The sequence below is a fragment of the Triturus cristatus genome, chromosome 7 (genome assembly GCF_964204655.1).
Source record: "Triturus cristatus chromosome 7, aTriCri1.1, whole genome shotgun sequence".
NCBI lineage: Eukaryota > Metazoa > Chordata > Amphibia > Caudata > Salamandridae > Triturus > Triturus cristatus.
Window position 1 is genome coordinate 1,563,094,991 of NC_140590.1, and position 21,307 is coordinate 1,563,116,297.

General features: G+C 41.8%; 1 protein-coding gene across 1 annotated transcript in view; it reads right to left on the reverse strand.

Moving 5' to 3' along the window:
• Positions 1-206: 206 nt before the first annotated feature.
• Positions 207-21,307, reverse strand: part of DNTTIP1 (deoxynucleotidyltransferase terminal interacting protein 1) — a 79,724-nt gene continuing 58,623 nt past the window's right edge. The window contains exons 10-13 of the mRNA XM_085619388.1: positions 19,365-19,425; positions 12,064-12,135; positions 1,549-1,604; positions 207-1,073 (exon numbers count right to left, since the gene is read on the reverse strand). Of these exons, the coding sequence (XP_085475514.1) occupies positions 965-1,073; positions 1,549-1,604; positions 12,064-12,135; positions 19,365-19,425 (298 nt within the window). The 3' untranslated portion in view covers positions 207-964. The remainder of the gene's footprint in view (positions 1,074-1,548; positions 1,605-12,063; positions 12,136-19,364; positions 19,426-21,307) is intronic.

Consider the following 21,307-nt stretch of genomic DNA (forward strand, 5'->3'; position numbering starts at 1 on the left):
TAGTTATAAAATACACTGTTGGATAATAATACACTTAAGGAAGTTTCAGGGACATGGCATTATCAATGCAGCTCCTACCTATAAGAACGGAAATTGAGGTATATGGATGCCAGCTTGAAAGCGGCTTCGGGGAATAGTCTGCAGAGCATTTTCTTCAACACCTATATAGCACAGTTTTTTTGCTTATAAATAGCGAGATCTTGCACTTGTTTCCCAAATCATTATTTTATTTAGCTACAAAAAAACTATGCTAGAGCATAAAACCTCAACTTGTAGTTAAGTAAGACATGGGAATAAAAAAAAGCCCCCCCAGATTAGCAAAAAACTAGAGAATAACTGTGACTTCCAGGTAAATCTGGAAGGTAGCGAATGATACAGACTTTGCAAAGAGGAAAACCTCATGCACTGACAGCTCATTCAGGCTTCCTTGCACAGATGGAATAATAACAGCGATCAAGGCTTCCATGCACAGACAGAAGAAACAATGGTCTGGTGAACGTACACTACTTCTGGAATGGAGTATAAAACCAATGAGTCCAAGTATGCATTAAATGGAGAAAGAGGACAACCCAAGCTTTTTTGTCGCAGATGATGTAAGCCCACCTCCTAAAAGATATTAAAGATCAAAAGCAGTAGTGTCCACATTGCAAATCCATAGGATAAATTAAATTTAAAAAGTCCAGTGTGCAAACAAAACAACTCATGCTGATAAAACAGGAATTCCTCAACCATCTCCACTGCAAAGGAAGAGGGGCATCACTGTTTCATTCTTGAGAGAGTTCTTGTCAATGTTCCCTGGTAAGTCAGATGGTCCACTTTACATATTACTCTGGCGATTCAGAGGTTATCTGAAATATGGGCAATGGACAGTGTTAGAGGTTCCTTGAAAGATTCATATCTTCAGTGAATCCCCCTGAAAAGCAGACACCTTCTTGGTTGCTAAAAATCTCTGATGCAGACAGTTCTACTCATGCTCGGTGCGTACTGTCTCAATGTACCGCTGCATCTTCTCTATCATCCACGGGGGCGGTATAAAAGGCTTCAGCTCATCAATCTTCAGGTCTGGACAACTCCTAAGGAATCAATCATAAAAAAGACCAACAGAGGTAGATATTTGTGTATAGTGTTGGCCTGAGAGCCAAACATTGGATTATCGATGCTAAGCACACACGGGCTACATAACCAAAGGCAAGAGTCATAACAGACAATCAATACTAGCTGTTAATGGCATTGGCCAGTGGAAGCAATGAGGTGAGCAGCAATTTCTATTCCTATTGAGGTATACCAGCAACTGTAACTTTAAGGGTATACAAACTTTTAATAAGCACATGTGATACTAGGATTGCTGAAGCCTCTGGCAAAGGTCACTGGGAGCAACTATATGTCGGACATGTGAAGGGGCAGAGACAGTGGCTTCTGGCAAGCGTGATAAATAGTGGTGATATTTAATCAGTGGAAACTGAGAATCAGTGACACAGTCAGTGTTTATTAGATAATATTGGTCCAACAATAAAAGCCACCTCAATAAAACACATAGCCCTTCCTTACCTATATTCATCGCTAGCAGCCAGATCTTGGATATCCTCCTCCATGAGAATGTACGCCTGCAAAGACATGAGGGAGAATATTTTTTAATACAACAAATATCTCCCTCCTCACCTCTTTTCAATTTATTCTAGACTAGAGGAATACAACAAAGGCAGAGTCCTGAGCATCAGCACCATTGCTCCAGTTGCAAAAAATATGCATGCACTCTCCGTACAGTACAATCCTGCCCTCTGACAGACTACATAGTCTATGTAGAAATACTACTTCTGCACATCCATTTTAAAGGTACTAGAAACCTTGTTGGTTGGAGTCTCACAAAGAAGCACAATCACTCATTGGTTAGAGACTATATAGGCTGAGGCCTCCAAAAGTGGAGATGTCACATTTCCTTAGGGATCTCTCTCTTCCATTGTAGCATCTTCTCCCCTGCAAGTAACAATCGCTCCTGCTTGGGTTCTACCCGCCTTGCACGCTCTTTGCTTTCACCCTGCCCAGTGTCCCTATTATGCTGTTCATCAGCTGTTTTCACTTGTCCCCCTGCATTTCTCTCATTCTGTTGCCCGGTATCCATCTGTCTCGCACTTTCATTCTGTTATCTCTTACATACCTTGCACCCAAGGTACTCTTCCACCTCCACCCACTATTAAGGAATTCTCATTTTTAGTGACGTATCTCAGTTCACATTGCGTTTTATATGATGCACAAGCATTAAATAAGAGACACCCGTCGATTCATAAATGTCTCTTGAGCGCAACGATGTACAGTGCTACACAGTTTGTCGGCCATGCTGGAAGAATCATCTGCTCACTCCTGTGTGGAACTCCATATCTGTCCTGTCATTTAAATCACTTAAGTGGTCTTCTCTCACTGTGTCCCTATCACCTCCTTTTAACTCGCATCATCCTTTCAGTAGGCTTTGCACCCCATGTAATCTAACCTCCCAATGTATTTGTTCTAGCTTTACTTTAGTCTCATCCAGCTCTCAATCTGTGAATTAGTCCAGGACTGCTGTCTAGTACACTCTTGTAAAATCTAACTACTTTTGTTTAACCTAGACACCTGCCATTGTGCAATCTATGCCCCTCTTCATGCAGTCTACAACATTCATTTCTGCAATGCACACTCTACTCTCACCCTTTAGTAACACATGCTCTCTTCAGTGCTAGTTACACCCACTGGCCTTTATGCTTCCAGTCTGACCTATCTGCCCATTCATTTGCTGTGATCGAAGTGTCACCTTTCATGTGATCTTCACTTTCATTTTCAGGGTCCTCTTTTGCCCCATCTTCCCTTTGTGTAAGTTCATCTTACCCTTTCCTAGCCCTACACCTTTTTGTAATATCTGCTGCTACCTATGTGCTTAGCTTTCCCTTTTGTGCTATGCCTGCTGTATGAATGCAGCTACTATCTCAGATTTATTTTGCTTTGGATAGTGTGCAATGATAACAGCTCTAATGGGCAGGTTCTTAATTTTTGAGTGAGTACCTAATGTGTGAACGACCTTAATTTTAAAGGTGCTCACCTACCACAACAATGGGTATCGACACATATAATGAGTGTTGCAGAGCATTAGGAATTTCATTACAAGACCGGAGGCTACCATTATGCAAATACTTTTATTTGCTGCCCAAACATGCAGCCCTTTAAAGAATGTAACTACATCATAATAAGTAGAACATTGTTAACATGACAAGTAGACTACGCAGGCTCCCATCTTCCTCTTTTATTCGCTGCTCTGACACAGCTAAGTATACCTTTTGTTACTCCACTATTATAAGTGTTATTTATAACAATATTGTATAATTCGCTTATATATTGTATGATAGAACTTATAACATGTTGTAATGATACTCTCTACGTCTTTTAAATTATTTTTGACAAATTGTTTGGCATTTTAAAACACACGCCTTTCCTCTACATTTAATTTGGTCTTTCCTTCTAGGTTTAATTTGGTGGCCATCTCCCCTGTCCAATTTATGGCGGGGAATGGCTTTCTTTCGCCTTGCGATCGCTTGGCAATTGTTTATGGCTCGGTAAGTATTTAAATCACTCTTGATTCCCTTTGTTGCCGCTGGTATTTTTTTACATGCTAGGGGACGCGACAATACACGCAGCAGCATGAAGTCAGTTTCATTCCCTCCGGTTCCACGTCAGATCACCATAGTTACGCTTCTCTCGAGCATGTAACGGTGATCGAAACGGAGCGGGTGTCCTTTTGCTTATTTCCCTTGCCAAATTATTATAACATACAGAAGATCGCCATCTGCTGGCTTTTCTCTCACGCCACAACCCGCATTTATTCTTCAAGGAATATAAACTTTACCAGGCCCGATTTTGATTGCAGTGCTTACCCAGCACAACCGTGAGTAAGCCTTAACAAGGCTAATTAGTACTGAGAATTTATATTTACATACTGTTGAGTCCATTACCCCACTCCAGTCCCCTAAGGGGGATAGTCTGAAGAGGCTAATTAGTGAAGATCTTAAATCTTCTGTGAGAGAAGCAGTTGACGCTGCATTACTTAAAAGAAAGAGGCTGCCCCCTCCTGAGGAAATCTATTTTTCCCTCTCCGACGGGGACTCCCCCTATACCACTGGGCCAATAAAAGGGGCAAAGTACTCCAAAAAAGCAAACATTTGAAGGAAGCATTCACCAATGCATTACAGACGGGTAGCCCTCGCGCTACAAGAGGTTTTGGTGCTCGTAGCAGCACAATAGAAAGATCCCAGCTCGCTGGGACAGAGAGAATTCCCCTTAGCGGCATTAGAGATGATGGTATCCTATACGGTACAAATGATTATGACTTAAGTGATGATTCCTTACAACTAAATCAAGACTATGATGATGAGTTTATTTTTGTTCCCCAAGATACCCCTGAGGATCTTGATGAGGACCTAAGTCATCCCTCAACCTCATCTACAGTCAAAGACCCCCCTCGGCGGGGAAATGTTCAATCCCACTACCATTCGCCACCCCTGCAGCACCGAATGGTGGCCTATGGCCCAAGTGAGTAAGTACCTTTCCCAGTGGGTCAGGAAGCCCCTGGACAGAGACACTCTCAATTTATTGAGCAATGAATGCCCTTGACCCTCTTCAGAGGACAAGATCTGTAGCACACCTAGTCTCGACCCTGAACTGATCACCTTCTTATTTAAATCGGGGAAGGAATCAAGAAAAGGGATCGAAAAATGCCTCAAACAATGTCAAGATAAACTTCTTGACGTTCTGGGACTGTCATCCAGAAAACTTGACATGACCGAAGAAGCGTGATCTAATAACACCCCAGTCGATATTGAACACCTACGAGGATGGTCTCAACGTGCTGAACGGAGGAAGGAAGTCCTCCTTAAAATGAACCCGAAACTGGTGTACCTTTCCACCAGAGAAGATCTGTGCGACACTAAAGGCCTTTTGTTCTGCAATAATTTCGTAAAGTCCTTGGGCAAGTACGTGTCCGCCTTCAATGCCTTTAGCAAGGCACAATCCAACATGAGAAGAGGTTTTGGTGGTCGACCACTTTTTGGAAGGGCTGACAGGAGGGGCAACCTGTCAGCCGTGGCTACTTCAGGTCCCAATTTTTCCCACAAGAAGAAAGAGGCTCACTCCCTTATAGAGGTTTCCGCTCAAACTTCTACCCCCTGAGAGGAAGGGGTTCAAGAGCCTGTGGCGGCAGATCAAGATCCTCCAACCAATCTTATCAAGGTAAGCTCAATACTCTCCCTTTCTCCCAGGATGGCAGGGAGACTAAAACTTTTTGCACACAATTGGCTACGTATCACCAAAGACCCGTGGGTCCTAGAAACGGTACATGGCTTCAAGATAGACTTTTGGGAAGAACCCTTCCAAGAAAAGATCCCAAACGAGATTACTCTGGACAAGGAAAACTCAAAACGAATAGAACTGGAAATATCACTAAGGTTAGACAAAGGCGCTATTATAAAAATCCCTATATCAGAGATTCCAAAGAGTTTCTTAAGCACTATTTTTTTTAGTCAAAAAGAAGGACAAGGGTTGGCGACCCGTTATAAACCTAAAGTATTTAAACAAATTTTTAACTTACAGACACTTCAAGATTGAGGGTATCCATCTTTTGAGGGACATTTTCCAAACCAAAGATTGGCTGGTAAAACTGGATCTCAAAGATGCTTACTTTACAATACCCATGCACAAGGATTGTCGCAAGTACCTTTGGTTTACTTGGAAAGGAACTCTTTATCAGTTCCAATGTCTTCCCTTCAGCCCGTCGTCAGCTCCCTGGTGTTTCACCAAGGTCCTACGACCAGTGGTCAGTTACCTCAGAGAGAGAGGGATTCGTCAGATAATATACCTAGACGATATCCTCATCATGTCTCAAGACAAGTTAGAAATTATGAATCATTTACAATTGACCATGGACCTTCTCCGAGACTTGGGCTTCATCATAAATATGGAAAAATCTATTCTGACACCTACACAGGAAATAGAATTTCTGGGTTTCGAAGTAAACACTATCCTTTCCAACTTAATCCTTCGCCACAAGAAGGTTACCAAAATAAAAAAAACATGTTTCTCTTATCCTTTCCAAAAAATGTATTCACCTGAAAGATCTAGCCAGAGTCCTAGGTCTTCTCTCCTCCTCTATTCAGGCCTATTCACCGGGTCCTCTTCACTACAGAGGTTTGCAAAGATTAAAAACACTGGGCCTGAGGAAAGGCCTCTGGTACGAAGACTCTCTCCCTCTCTCGGAAGATGCTCGAGAGGATCTTCATTGGTGGTTGAACAATCTCCAAGCCGGGAAATAGGAAAGCTATTTTCGAAAATGTTCCAGATTTCACCTTAGAATCAGATGCGAGCAGCCACGGCTGGGGCGCTCAACTAAATAATCTGGAGACCGGGGGGAGGTGGTCCTTACAAGAACAATCCCTTCATATAAACTGTCTGGAGATGCTAGCAGCTTTGAATGCGCTTATGAGCTTCAAAAAGCTTCTAAAGAACTCAAATACCCTAATCCGACTAGACAACTTCTCAGCTGTCTCTTATATAAATCGTTTTGAAGGAGTGAAATCCAAAAACCTCTCAGAGATTGCCAAGCAAATTTGGTATTTTTGTTGGAATCAAAAGATCACCCTCAGAGCAGAATTTATTCTGGGAACCCAGAATCTGAGAGCAGACTGGAATTTTCGTTTTCTTCATGATTTCAGCGACTGGAAATTGAATCCTCAGACCTTTTCTCTGATCCAAGAGCTTTGGGGCCCGATCCAAGTAGACCTTTTTGCTAGCAGATTAACTCATCAAGTTCAGAGTTATTTCAGTTGGAAACCAGACCCGAATGCGTCGGGAGTGGATGCATTCCTCCAGCCTTGGGAAGGGATCAAGGGTTACGCCTTTCCCCCCTTCTCAATGATTCAGAGATTACTGTGGAAGGTGAGACTCTAGTTGTGCTCCATCATTCTAGTAACTCCCTTTTGGAAATCCCAGGCTTGGTTTCCCGGGGTAATGGAGTTAGCAGTGGACTTTCCACGGGTGATCCTATCATCCTTAGGCCTACTCCAGGGTCCGGACGGAGAAGAACACCCTTTAGTCTTAGAAGGGAAGATGAACCTTTTTGCCTGGAGGATATCAGGAATTCAGGCAGATATTCTGACCTTTCGGGAGAAGCTAAAAGCTTATTGGAAGACTCATGGGCACCAGGAACTAGGAAAAGCTACAAGGGCGTTTGGAGAAAATGGTCTTGTTGGTGCTTGGAAAGGGATTTGGATCCCGTTCACTGCCCTCTAGAGGTAGCTAACTATCTAGCTCATCACTTTGAGTCAGGTCTTTCCTTTAGAACCATCAATTGCTACAGTTCAGCAATTTCTTCAGGCCATACTCTCATTAATAACCTTGCTATTGGTAGCAATTCCCTTATCAAAAGAGTTATGAAGGGTATTAGACTAAGACCTTCCAAGGCCCGTTATGAATCCCTTTGGGACGTTAACCTTATTTCTAATCTCTTCCTTTCTTGGCCTGGCAACGACTCACTCTACCTTAAAAGAATCTCAATGAAACTGGCGACTCTCCTGTGTCTGATCTCCTTTAGAAGGGTATCCGACATTAGAGCACTAGAACTTCCTAATAGATTCTACTCATGTGAAGGCGTCCATTTCGACATCTGGAAAAGAACGAAAACAATGTCAGAGTCTATCTTCTATCCTAAGTTTCATGAATGTGAAAAACTATGTGTTGTGAATTGAATGAAGGGCTATGAAAATAAGATTTCAACTTTTAGGCCTGTTGGTTGTGATCAACTTCTTTTATCATATGTCAAACCTTTCAGACCGGTTTCCTCAGCGACCCTAGCCAGATGGATCCGCTTGATTATGCATGAGGCTGGAGTGGACTTCTCTAGATTTGGAGCTCACTCTTCTAGAGGTGCAATGGCTAGCAAAGTATTTTGGGCAGGAGGATCTCTCCCCGAAATACTTAAAGCAGCAGATTGGTCTAACGCAAGTACTTTCTCTAAGTTTTACTTGAGACCAATAGAGCATGTTAGCAGTGCAGCGTTACATGGCTTTATACATGCATAATGGTAGCCTCAGGTCTTGTAATGAAATGACGATTCTCCAATTATTATGCAGAGAGAATCTTGATTTCATTAAAGACAAACGGAGGCTAACATTATCCCACCCTCCTCTCCCCTAGAGGTTTGGTTTAGGTAATGTTAATGCTTTAATGTGTTATCGTTATCATTATTATTATACATTACTGTACATTACTACCAATGGTCTTTATACATTTCACTATACAGTGTTTTTTTTCTTCTCAGGTAACAATGTTAAAGACTAACTGGATTTACTGGAATTTCAAGTTGTATAGATGTGTCATCGCAGCCCACGAGGAAGATGGGAGCCTGCACAGTCTACTTGTCATGTTACCAATGTTCTACTTATTATGATGTAGTTACATTCTTTAAAGGGCTGCATGTTTGGGCAGCAAATAAAAGTATTTGCATAATGTTAGCCTCCGTTTGTCTTTAATGAAATCAAGATTCTCTCTGCATAATAATTGGAGAATCGTCATTCCAGCACATTCTGAGGGCTTTCTTGGGATCACATGGCAGTCAGCGGTTATGGTTGTCCTATGTGAGTTCTGTGGTTTATCACTGGTGTTCAAGGGCCACCAATATGATTGCATGCTCCATTTGGTTACTTAGTGATGTTGCTGTCATGGCTTACTTTAGGTTGTAAAGGTTATACATTCAATTACACCATGATACAATAAATAACATAAACAAATCTCAAAGTACAGCCACACATCATTTCAATTAGATTTCTATTTTTTTTTGTAACTGGCACGTAAAGGGGTAGTTAAAAATAAGATGCACTCAGAAGGCACCAGCTTCTCCTAGGGTTGAGGTATGATTCCAAACATATGTATTCGCTTACATACTGGCAATATGGGCAACATCTAGTCATCTGTACTCTTCCAGTTTTACTCTAAGGTTTGTAAATACCTTCAGTCAATGCAACAAGACACACACACCCACCCACCCGTCTTCATGTATCCTCATTATGGGGGAGGAGTCAAACAAGAACAAAGTAGAGCTGTTAGGCCACCTTCCCATTAGAGGTACAGGTAAAAATATATTTGGTCACCTTATAGAACGGTTAGAAGGGGCATTAGTAACCCTCATTATGGCTGTGAGAAGAATGAGTGAATTACAGGCACGAGGTGAGTAATGTGGCAAAAGAGGACACTTTGCCAAGAGGGACAAACTCAAAGATTTCAAAACTGTGAAAGAAGTAAAGGAATTCTCTAAGATTTAAATAAATAAGTGAGTTCAAAACAACTAAGTAAGGCATTACGCAATGTCTGAATGAGAGGAAGAGCTTAACATGTTAGTAGGTTTTAACAGTTTATACACGCTTACTTATAACAGTGTTACATGGTAACGTTTTGAATGGAGATGTTATATTTACAAGATGCGTTTGTATGTGCACACACAGACACACACACTTTGAGATTACTGGCATGAAGGGGATGAATAATTGACTTAAAAGAAGACTACAAAGAAATATGAATACTGCTAAACAATATATATTTATGATTTTTTGAAGAAAGTAAGAATACACCTATGCGTTATGCTTGACCCCAAATCGCCATAACTAGTTTTGATGGGGCCAAATCTCCAGAACTAGTTTCGATTGAAAAGTAATCTTTAGAGACAAATTAAATATTTCCTGGTTCCAAATCTTTTAAGGAGTCTACTGCATGATGAAATCAATTCATTACTAAAAAGAAAGTACTACATAAGTCATTTTGCTTCTGTGACTAGCTTCTGTGGTTTCAGGACGTAAACAGAGGGATCAAAACTTGTGTGGTAGTGGTGTTATCTTGAATAATCCATTTGGATATTTTCGAATATTTTGAAAAAGCTGGCCAGCTTGGGTAATGCAGATTTTTCACTGTATTCGATATTTCCTTACCATATAGCTGAATCCTTTTACATGTTCGTTCTAGACTGATGACATCCTTTGTAACTTCTTTTTGGAGCTTACTGCTTTTGCAGAATGAAGTTTGGTTGGCCATCTGCAGCAGTGGTGTATCAGAAAGTGGTGGGAGATATATATGCAAAACGGTGAGTATGCTATGTTTCCAAGATAATAGACTGAAGAGGGAAAAGACAAGAAGTATGTGATTCTATTTTGCATGTGGTGATAACGAGATTGGGATGATAATATAAAGAAAGAAAGAAAACTGTCAGTTAGGAAGAGAGATGTAATGTACTCAGAACATGCAACCTTAATTAAGGGCATTGTCATTGTGCTCTCCCTCCCTGTTGAATGTTCCCTTAGTCCTGGTGTTAATGTAACTCCTACCATGCTCCTGCTGGCTGAAACACACAGAGCAGCTTAACTGCAAAGTTCACATTGCTAAGTGCTATCTCCTGGAGTCCGTCACCCTAACTGGCTTACTGGTGTGTACCCGAATTCCCCTTTTGTATCAACATCCCTAGTCTAGAGGCCCTGCAGGCTGTTACCTGTATACATGGACTAGCCGTGGAAAGTTCCTCTCTCTGGAGCTTCCACTGAAGCACCCAACAATCGAAAACTACTCATTGGATATTCAAGTTATTGTTTGTTACTGAAGGGATGCCTATTTGAGTTTATAAACCTGTCTTACCTTTAAGGCTAAGCATTAATTGTGCTAAATCACTCTCGGTCAAAGCCCAAATAAGAGTACACTGGTGTTTACTTAACAGGCGTGGAGAGAAAGAACAAGCAATGCTTGTCACAAGAAGTCCCTATTGCCCTCAATTGCACATATCCAAATCACAAGGCAGCATTCACATCAACAATATGAGTTAGATAAGAGTCTCTCCTGGGATTGTGGCTGTAAAACCACCGTAGCACATTGCACTCTTCAGAGACTGTTCTGCAAGACCAACTTTAAGGAGAAGTGCGCTAAAGGGAAGCTGGAGGCGCAAACTCCTTCGCAGTGAAATGCAGCTTACATCAATAGCACCCAAGTCTCACCATTTTCAGTTTAAACTGACAAAAGTGAAGGAAAACTTCCAGAGGAGGCAGAGGAAATTAAAGATTGCCTGATAGGCTCTATTCCCTAAACTAAATAGGTGCACTCCTAATTTAAACTTTTTTTATTGTAAACATTCAATCTTCATGCCCCTTGCTTTTTAGCTGAGACAACTTTAGATAAAACCCAAAGGTGGATCCAGAAGCAGCTTGTGTTTTCGATCTTTCAGATGAAAATCTGGAAAAAGAAGGACCTTGACATACAAGTTTAAAACTACTTCCATGATTCTGTCTTCGTTTTGCTGAAACACAAGAATTCTTTGGGGGCTTTGCCCCTCAAAAAGCTTTAACCAAATGATTTAAAAAGTGGCACCTGTTCACATGAGGACAAATTGCTAAATGTAGTGAACAAGAGGAATGAATGCACTGAAAGGTCAGGCGCAGAGACAGAACTCTTTTTGAAAGGAGATGAAGTGGTCTTATGAAGCTCCATCACCAAAGCAGTGAAAAGTCTGGCACCCTTTATAGAAGCAGCTTATCCTTGCATAAGGGAAGACTACTGTTTCACCAGTAAAGAGTATATCTGAAAATTATTAAATCAGTACTTCGGACAGGGAGAGCAAAGATTACACATTATATCAGACAAGCATTTATTTGAGTTTACAACATATTCTACACCGACCACATAGGTTCAAATAATCTAATTTAAATCCGTTACACTTCTTTCTGTCTTTCAATATACACATACTCAGTTTTGCATATTGTGTAAATTCCACTTTTCATGCCCCTCATCTACTGTGAAATTGGATAAACCAGGAAATCTGCTTCCATAGCAATAAGGAAAGTAAGTAGTTTGTGCAGCTTGAGCTGGTTTAGGGAATCGAGCCTCAGATTTATTAGTGCAAGATATAATATCGTTGAGGAAACAGTTAATTAAAAGCTCCAAGCGATGCTTTTTGTATACTAATCAAAGACACCCCTTCATCAGCCTTCTTAGTATATTGGGTGACATAGTTATACTCACCATTTTCCCTCCTGTGGCTCTCATATGTTGGTTGTCTGCCAGCCAATGCTTATCCTGAGGGTCTGCAGCATACTAGAAAAAAATACAGATGAGATATGTATCACAGGATACAAAGAAACAAAGAAATATCCCTAATCGTCCAGAAAGAGTACCATGACGAACTACAACAGCCACAGTCCAAATACACCAATTACGCCTACTACTTTGCTTTAAAAACACAGAACAACCCATAGCCAGCCCAGATAAAATATAGTGTATATAACTGATCCAGAGTAATCCTACATTGCTAAAACAAACAAGCATTTGCAATGCCAATCGGTCTCGCCATTAGGATCTTATATGTATTTAACTATGCAGGGCTGGGTTTTAATTCTCACCCACTAATTTGATCCAATTTTTGTGCTTGAAATGTCCGGCTTAACTTCCCTTTCACCATTCTTACCTTGATTGAGCTAAGAATCTGGGGCGCATCTACGAACAGTGCAGCAGGTGCAGTGGCACCGGAGACCAGGAATGTTGGCTATAGGCCCCAACTAGGGCTGTGTTACTACAAACTGTGCGGAGCGGGTGGTTGGAGGGAGTATTTTCACTGTTTGCAGGAGGGCCCATTGACCCCTTGCTAGGCCACTGCTGAAAATACAACATTAGGTTATTACACTGTCGTCCACAGTGCTGACATAACCTCACACGTAGCTATGTGCTTAAGACCATTGAAAGCCATAAACAAACAAAATGGCACTATGAAAGAACACAGTCCATCATCAGTCACGTTATAAGACTAAATCTGTGACAACTTACTACCATATAGCAAACAGGTTTGCATTCCTAATTGCAAAGCTGTCCATTCACAGGTGAGTAGGTGCAGTATAATCACCTGTCTCTCCCATGCCTTCCTTGTTCTGCTCGGCCAAGCTTCTTAGGTTATGTGCCTAGATTTACTAGGATTGCGCAAGCACTTGTGCACTGATACACAACTAATACTGCATTTTTAGGCCTTTTTAATGGTCAGTATATCGACTAAATGCTTTTTGTTGCTTTGCGCCATGAGAACACCCATGCAAAGCCACTGTAAATAACTCAGTTGGCATGTTGGTGTGCCACTGTGTAGCTGGGTTGGCATGTAGTGTTAATGAGCTGCATAGGGCGATTGCTGCTCGAGACGGGACATCCTACTTTTGCCTTCATTATGAGCAACAAAGCATGCATCAGGGTTGACTAAATTATGCGGCAAGAAAAGCCAAAACCAAGTTACAACCAGCGCCACTGGAATTATGTAATTTTGTAAATGCAGCATTTTCCGCATAATTATGGATAATGGATTTACCACATTGACACATAACCCTCCATTTGCTAACTTGAAAATGTCAACAAAAACTAATTTTAGCTCGCACAAATGAAGTTTCCAAATAAACGAGAAAACTTAGACCCTTGTTTTTTTCCGTTGCTGATCATCGTATTTATAGCCAGAGTGGCTCTACTGCTGTTAAACCTTTACTTTGAAAATATTCATGTGCATTAAAAGGATAAAATAGATAAATGATACTACACATTATTCCTTATATTTGCCTTTTCTTGCTGTGTAATCAACCTGCTGCATAATTTGGTCATCCTTTGCCACATAACTCCAGTGGCCCTGCTTATAAATTTGCTTCTACAATAAACCTACGACCTGAGTATCTACATGATGTGGCTGCCTGACTCCTGCTTCTCAAGGGAATATCTCCAATTTGAACAATACGCTTTCACAAGTGCTTGCCTCTGTGTTCACAAGCGCAAACAAGTGCATTTCACAGTGATAGGGCTGAAGGATGAGGTGCAGTGCGCGCTCGTGATGCCGAGGTCCAAGGGGGGAAATTTGCACCTGAATAATGTTAGGAGTTGTGAATTGGTGTGCACTCAGTTAGTAAAGGATCCTCTTGGGAATATCTCAGTGGCTAAAGTGTAGAGCTGTTGGCGCCGGTTGAGTCCGGGGGTGGCATGCCAGCTGTCTTCGCTTGGGGGATAAAGGCCATCGAGCGTTCTAGCAATAATATATACCAATAATACGGCAAGTTAATCCAGGTTTGCTCAAAGTTTGCTAAAAATTGATAAAAGAAAGCAACTGGTGTGCACTCTGTCAACCTTTTTTGAAAGAATGCAGAATTTACAATACGGCAAAAGATAAGGTGAACTCTAACTTGTATCTATGTTAATCTTATTGCAATAATACTTTTACCTCTTCTTCCTTGCTTTGTACATGAAGACCAAATTGGTGTTAACCAAGGACAATTTTAATATAGCATTTAAAGAATGGAGGGGAACCTTTCATGACTAAAATGCGTTCTACCTTTATATCAAGTGCTTTTATCGACCTGCAATACTGTTGTTTCCAGAACAGCGACAAACAACATATCATCAAAGTAAGTACGTACAGGGAAGTTGGGATGGAAATGTCCTCTGCATGGCTCTGGAGAGTCGGCAACCCTGACCCAAGTTTTCTTGAATATTTTTGATTTCTAGCCTCAGTGCACATGATAATAACACATGTACGGTGAAGGATTGCATGGAAATGTATTGAGACCCGGAGCTGGGGTCCATGGTTTAGAGGGGCACACACAGTAATCACTCAGTGCTGGCGGGCCCTACCAGCTCTTATTTATGGGGACTGGAACTCCTTGCTTCCCTTCCGGGGGTGGCGGTCCCGCCATTCCTATCAGGTGCACAGCCTTCCCCTTTCCGGCCCAAGCCCAGGTGTTTCTTTGCATGGTTGCAGAAGTAACTGATAACAACAAATCTTCGAAGTGTCCCCAGCATGTTGACTGGTTCTGCACACTAAGAAAAGGGGCAGTCTGTGTCTTCAATATAGACATGCTGTCTGCTGTATGCTTTCCATCAGGCAGAGGCAGACTCACACTGCAATGTGTGTGATAATGGCTTGTCCCTGCCCTGGCAGCAACAAAGAGATAGGTACATAGCTCTTAAGCCCGGTGCTTTTGCAGCTCCCTGGTGAATCAGTAGCATAGCCAGTGTGCCATGGGCCCTAGTAAAAGGAACAAAATGGACCCCCAACTTCTATTGAATTTTGAAATACAGCAATAATCAGGGTTCAGCGGGCCCCCTCAAGCTGCTGGGTCTTGGTGTTAAATTTCCTGCTGCACTAATGTAAGCTATGCCAGATGCAGCACATTGCAACATGCATGTTTTGGTGCAAACTCAGGTTGTGTTCACTCCATGGATCTTTAGTTCCAACTGAGGCTGACATCACAATCAATTCATTTTTATAACATGAAGCATGTTAGGGTCCCCTAAAACGTCATAGAAAATTAGATTTCCGAAGAATGAAGGTTAATTAAAAAATTAGTAAAGTTACAAATTCAAATCAAGTTAGTGAATACATGAACACCTTCACTTTCAAAGCAATTAAAAAATGTTATAAAGTTGTCTCAAATAAAACAGAGCACATTTAGTTTTCCCAATAAGGGAACACCCTACACTGCTAAGCTAGGAAAGAGCCTGGAAGGGTGGGGAGAAATAAAGATGATACGTCTTAGGATGAAAGCCTCTGAAAGACAGTAGAAAGAAAGTATCTGCTCACAAGCAAATGGAATGAGAATTGTCTCTAACAGTAAGGTAACTTCTTCGAACAAGAAGGAAAGGACATCTTCTCTCTAAGTCTATATTGTATTAATTAAATCATTTTTTTCTAACATTTTGATACACCTACACATGATTCCAGGAGGGGACCCAATCAGGTTTAAGGAACAGAAGGATGAGGTGTATTCATCAGTTTCAAAAGCATAAACACAATGCCCTCTCTCTAAATGTCCTTCATAATGACATACATTAATTTTGAACCGTACTCATCAGGTGCTCATTAACACATACTATAAGAATTACTAAATAAAACATTCAATGAAAGGAAGAAAAAAATACACAAGAATAAGAAATCTGGCAGGCTAACGTTGGCCATCTTAAAATGCGGCCTGTGTTAACTATAGTCAGTTAGACATGGAAAATGCACACTGAATTCATGTGTTTGTTGCAGGTTAATATTGTGTGTAAAACATTTTTGTTTTTAAATCTCTATCGCGACCCTGTGGTGAATCTTGCATGACATGCTTCTTCAATGTACCTCTCCGCTGCCTGCTATTCACTGGGGCCCTGTGTTCTCGCCCCTTCCAAGATACATTTTTATGTCTAACATCACCGCATAGGGGGTGCCGAGGAGTGACGAGAACATAGTGGGGCTTTACTGCCCTGATTAGTAGTGCTGAGGGTCAGCACCTCTCAGCAATAATGTGGGGAGTAGTAACATGCCCTCCCACCCCCCTCAGTATCTGCTGTCTGCCTGGTAGGGCGCTGGGTTCAATGGACAGCTCAGTTGCCTCTACACCAGGGCCTATTGCCAACTTATACCCAAACCGCTAAGACACTGAGAAAAAAAACCAAACACATTCATCACTGGCTACGCTTTCATTCCATTCAATCCAGCACTAGCTTTCTGTGTTCACTGGATTCGTGCTAAAGGTAACAGGTCCTCTCATGCAAACGTTCCTGTTCCCAACATGCTCCCTTACTGGTCCCATGACGAAAACAGAGTTGCAGAAACAGTCTGAATCTTCAACTGGCTACAGGAATTTTGCAAAATTGTTTGCATTTGAATGTAAATACTTAACAATTCACTTTCCTACCAAAGCCTCTCTTGCACTTTCATCTCCCTTTACCTCTTAATCAACAATTTACACATTTTTGTGTTTTTGTTTTCTAGAGCAAGCTTTCTTCTACTACAGTGTCCTCATCTCCCTTGTACAGCACTCGTGCAGGGCAGGATCATGTTCCTGGCAGCTGGAAGGAGGCGCATGGTGCATTAGTTGTCTGTTTTAGTGGGACACACCTGGGAATGCCGTAACACAAGCGTATGGGGCCCGTACAAACTCTATAACTCAGAGATAGGTTCAAGCTTTAGACAGAATGGGAGCCCCGCACCCCTGGCACCCTTCCCCAAAATAGGTGGGGCCCCTTACGCCACGGGGGCTACAGAGGTCTGTGTTATGTCCTTGTGACACTGTGAACGTCATTGCCACCAAGCTGGCTCAACATGAGCGGAGACTTTCAGTCTGTGTCCGCCTCTTAGTTGTGCTTCGGTGCCAGACGTGACCTGATGATTGATTTCTCATCATGCCAACAGACCCAATTTAGGCGGGGGACGCCAAAAAGCTGAAAATGCCTTAAGTTTAGCTTTCTGTCGCCCAGGGCTTTAAGTGGGATGAAAAAAGTGTGTGTGTGTGTGTTGGGGGGGGAGCTGGGGGGGGGGGTCCCTGAAAGGAAGGGGGCCATAAAATTAATGGCGTGGCATAACGAGTAACACTATAATTCACGTAGAGTGCCAACCTACCCACACATTTGCATAAAATCACCGTGCAATTGTCAAACGTGGCCAGTGCTCTGTGCACTTTGCAGAGAGGCCAAATATTGGCTGACCACGTATTGTCAACACCTTTTTGCCCCTGGCAGTCACTCAGAGAAACCGACACTCACCTGATCCTCAACTCAATTGTGCCCCATTATAAACACCTGGATGCGACTCGATTCATACTATGCACTGGACAAGAGTAGTAGGCTGCCTGAAAACAACGCATCCACTCATCACACGCTTGCTTAGGCATGCTGAAGTGGATGCCTGCTTATGCCCCGGGGGGACCGCAAAGTGCATTCTGATAGAGAAGCACTCCAGTAGGTCCCTGCTTGTGCCCCAGGGGCACTGTAAAGTGCACGCAATGGAAACCAAGATAAACCCCTTCAAGGGGGCTTGTCTTGAAGCGAGGAGAGGTGGCGTAACATATAAAGGTGCCGAAGTTGGAGTTGGAAAGCAGAGTTCGATCCCTCGGCTTGGGCTGTATTAATTATAAATAATTCAAAGAAGGTCCGCGGCGTGGGCTGTATTAATCATAGATTAATAATTAAAGCAAGTCTTGGGCTGTATTAATCATAAATAATTAAACAGAGATCTCAGATGAGAGTGGAGAGAGAGAAATAAAACAAGCATTGGCAATGCAATAGTATGGGGGCAATGCAATAGTATGGGGGTGTGAGAAGGCATCGAAAGAAAGTAGTCGGTGCTGTAAAGGGGCCAATAGCCGTGGAAGGACTCAAATGAAGACATTTCCATCATAAGGAGGGACTAACAATCCTACAACCAATCGGAAGGCACCACTTAAGACACCAGCCAATGAAAATGATGGGTGGAGAGGAGTGGGCGGAGCTTATATACACTATAGTATATACTGCATGTCTCAACGAGACAGCGCAAGCGCTGCCTAGGCGAGACCTAAAAACGACTACAGAGGTGGCTCAATTCATCACAAACACAACTTGCAATGCAAATACTAACTCCAGTTTCAGAGAAAAGAACAACTGTTGCTGAGCACTGAAAAAAGAGCAACCTTTGACTGGGACTCTGTTTAAAACTTGCAAACCAGTGTACCATTGATAAACCTGAAAAAACACAAATCTGGTGCACCAAGAGCTACATAAAAACCTATCAGACTGTTGACAGTTCCATTTCTTCTTTATTTTTAGTTCTAGACAGTAATCAAAACAATGCAAATGCCCTGAAGAAGATCAAACTGTTGAATGAAACATGTTGGTTTTGGATGTAACATTTGGAATTTGAATTACTAAAATTCATGACTGTCTGGAGCTAAAAATAAAGAAGAAATGGAAAAGTCAGCAATCTGAATTGACTTTTGTAGCTTTTGGTGCACCACTATATTTGTGTTTTTATATGTCCTGCTAAGCAGTATATACAGGAGCAGTAGATAAGGATTAGAGTGTGCACAACATTTTCAGAAAACTGTTGGGACAAAGGGGAGGTGCTATTCCTTCATGCTGACTGCTCAGCATATGTGTTTCTGATCGATAAACCTGTACTACAGAAACAAGATTAGCCAAAGCCACATGTTCCACACCAAACACCTCCAACAAACTCAGCTCAAATATAAACATGAATACAACAACAGTATTAAAACAGGCAACACAAGCAATGCTTCAGCAGCACAATCTGTGGGGCAGTCCGATTTATCACAGAGAAACTAAACTGCACAAATAAACAAAACCCACTGACAGACAAAAAATTACTCCAACCACCAGCTATAATCCTTAATAAAAAAAATAAAAAAAATGCAATCATGGGCCTAAATCCTTTAGCAAAAAATATGATCAACTCTTACCCATCACCAGCTAAAAAGCCACATGTAACAAGAATCCCTCCACCAGAAATATTATACATCTTGCAATAGTTACCAAACTTGTTGATTTATTACCTTAAACAGCTCAGGATGCTTGATGTATATTCGCCCTCTGGTACCTCCCATTCCAAGAGCCCTAGAGAAAACAAAAGTGGAGGGCCATAAAATACCAAAGAGAATCAGAGAACATCAACGAGAGGACAGTGAATTAGATTAAATGGGGATAAATAAGACAAGGAAGAAAATACTGAGAATTGTGATATGGACAATCTCAAGGATGCAAACAACGTGAAGAAACACACAAGAAAACGGAACAGTGAAAATGACAGAAGACAATGGTTAAAGAATAAAAAACTTGATGTTCCCTCAAGATGGCAGTGAGGTTGTAACACTGCCACACCGTTCCTGATGCAAGAATCGCTGCAGCCAATGCCCCCAAGATTCAAAAGAACACCTAGTCTGAAACTGTAACAAAGGTGGATTAAATAAAATTGGAGAGCGGCCTTCCTAACATGGCGCCAACCGATATGTGTTAATAAGAACACCCATTCTGGCTGTGAAGGTTGGGTCCAATGCTCCTGCAAACGCCTTCCTCTTTGTAAAAAAGACTTGCAGATTCTCAGACTGAGCAGTGGCTGAAGGGAGGATAGCCCTGAGAAGCAGTTGGCAGGTTTTGCCTCGGATATCTGCTGTGGACCGGTAGGGCGGATAAGTTAAGTCACTGCACCCAGGGCAAAGTGAAGAAGGCAGATAAAGGACTTAAAGTTGAGGGGGACAGGGAATAGGAGGAGGCAGTTGCCTCGCAGGTGAAAACAAAAGCTGTGTGAGAGATTCGCTCTCCTTGCCCCAATCCCCTCGATATATGTGAAGAGACATCGGTATATAGTGAGGGTTGGATGAGGGTAGAATAGATGACCGAGACAGCGTGATAAAATAAATAACTTTAAAACTTGTAGGGCCCAGACATTATCAAGGAAAACCTTTCAATGAGAAATGGAAACAGAGCAACCACGTTGGCCCCAGAAATGACATCTCAGCTGCAAAATATGCTGATCAAAGAAGACCTAAAGGCCTGTCTGACAGACCTTAAGATTTAGAAACAACTATAGCTGATGGCTTCTTCCGATCATGAACAAACCGGGAATAGACATGGCTGACATATATTCTGACATGCATAATCTTAATCAGAGAATAGAATTGGAAGAAAGTCAACTTGAATCACACACAACAGTAACACAATTCTTTCACATTTCAATAGTCTTCATTGAGAGTCCTGACTCAGAAGATGTGCACAATAGCGAATATACCAGAGGATCCCCAAAAGCAGGAAGATCCAATGACTCTAAAAGCAGATGAGGCACATGGACATGACATCACACAAACCAACCGAATTACCAGAGGAATGAAGCCATGACTATTTGGAAATTATAATAAAGAACAAGGAAGGGAGAGAGAGGTTTGGTTCGCTCTGGACTCAGCCTCCTTTAGAAATCGAAAAAAACAAAGAAAGTCCACCCATCATGCACGAAAAAGTTATCCTTCCAGTGATTGCTTTCAGTTTATCAAAGAAAATTATGAGTTTTCTTAAAATAACCCTCACCCACCAAAAAGTCCCTTGGTGGCATGCTTCATCATCGGGTTCTTCCCGCCCTGCTGTGGGACGGGGCGTGCTAAAACCGACGAAGACGTGGGAGCACTTTTGTGAAATGTTGTTATGAGCATGGAAGGGTCAAGAAAAAGTTGTGAATTAAAAAATTGTGAAATAAAAAAACACCTGGCCACGTGGAACCTAAACTTTATTAATTCCTGTGGCTGGTATTGTTAAAAGAGGAAAGGAGAAATGTACATTAGAATGAGTGGTTTTTTCCCTGGTCTATATGTTCCAAGCATCCCCCTAGATTTTTCTTCAGGACCAAAGGAAGTGATCCCTTTAACCACTCCTTGATAACCTAATAGGTCTACCTGATAACTATCAAGGTGGAATGTGCATTAAGACATGCATATATACAATACCTAAT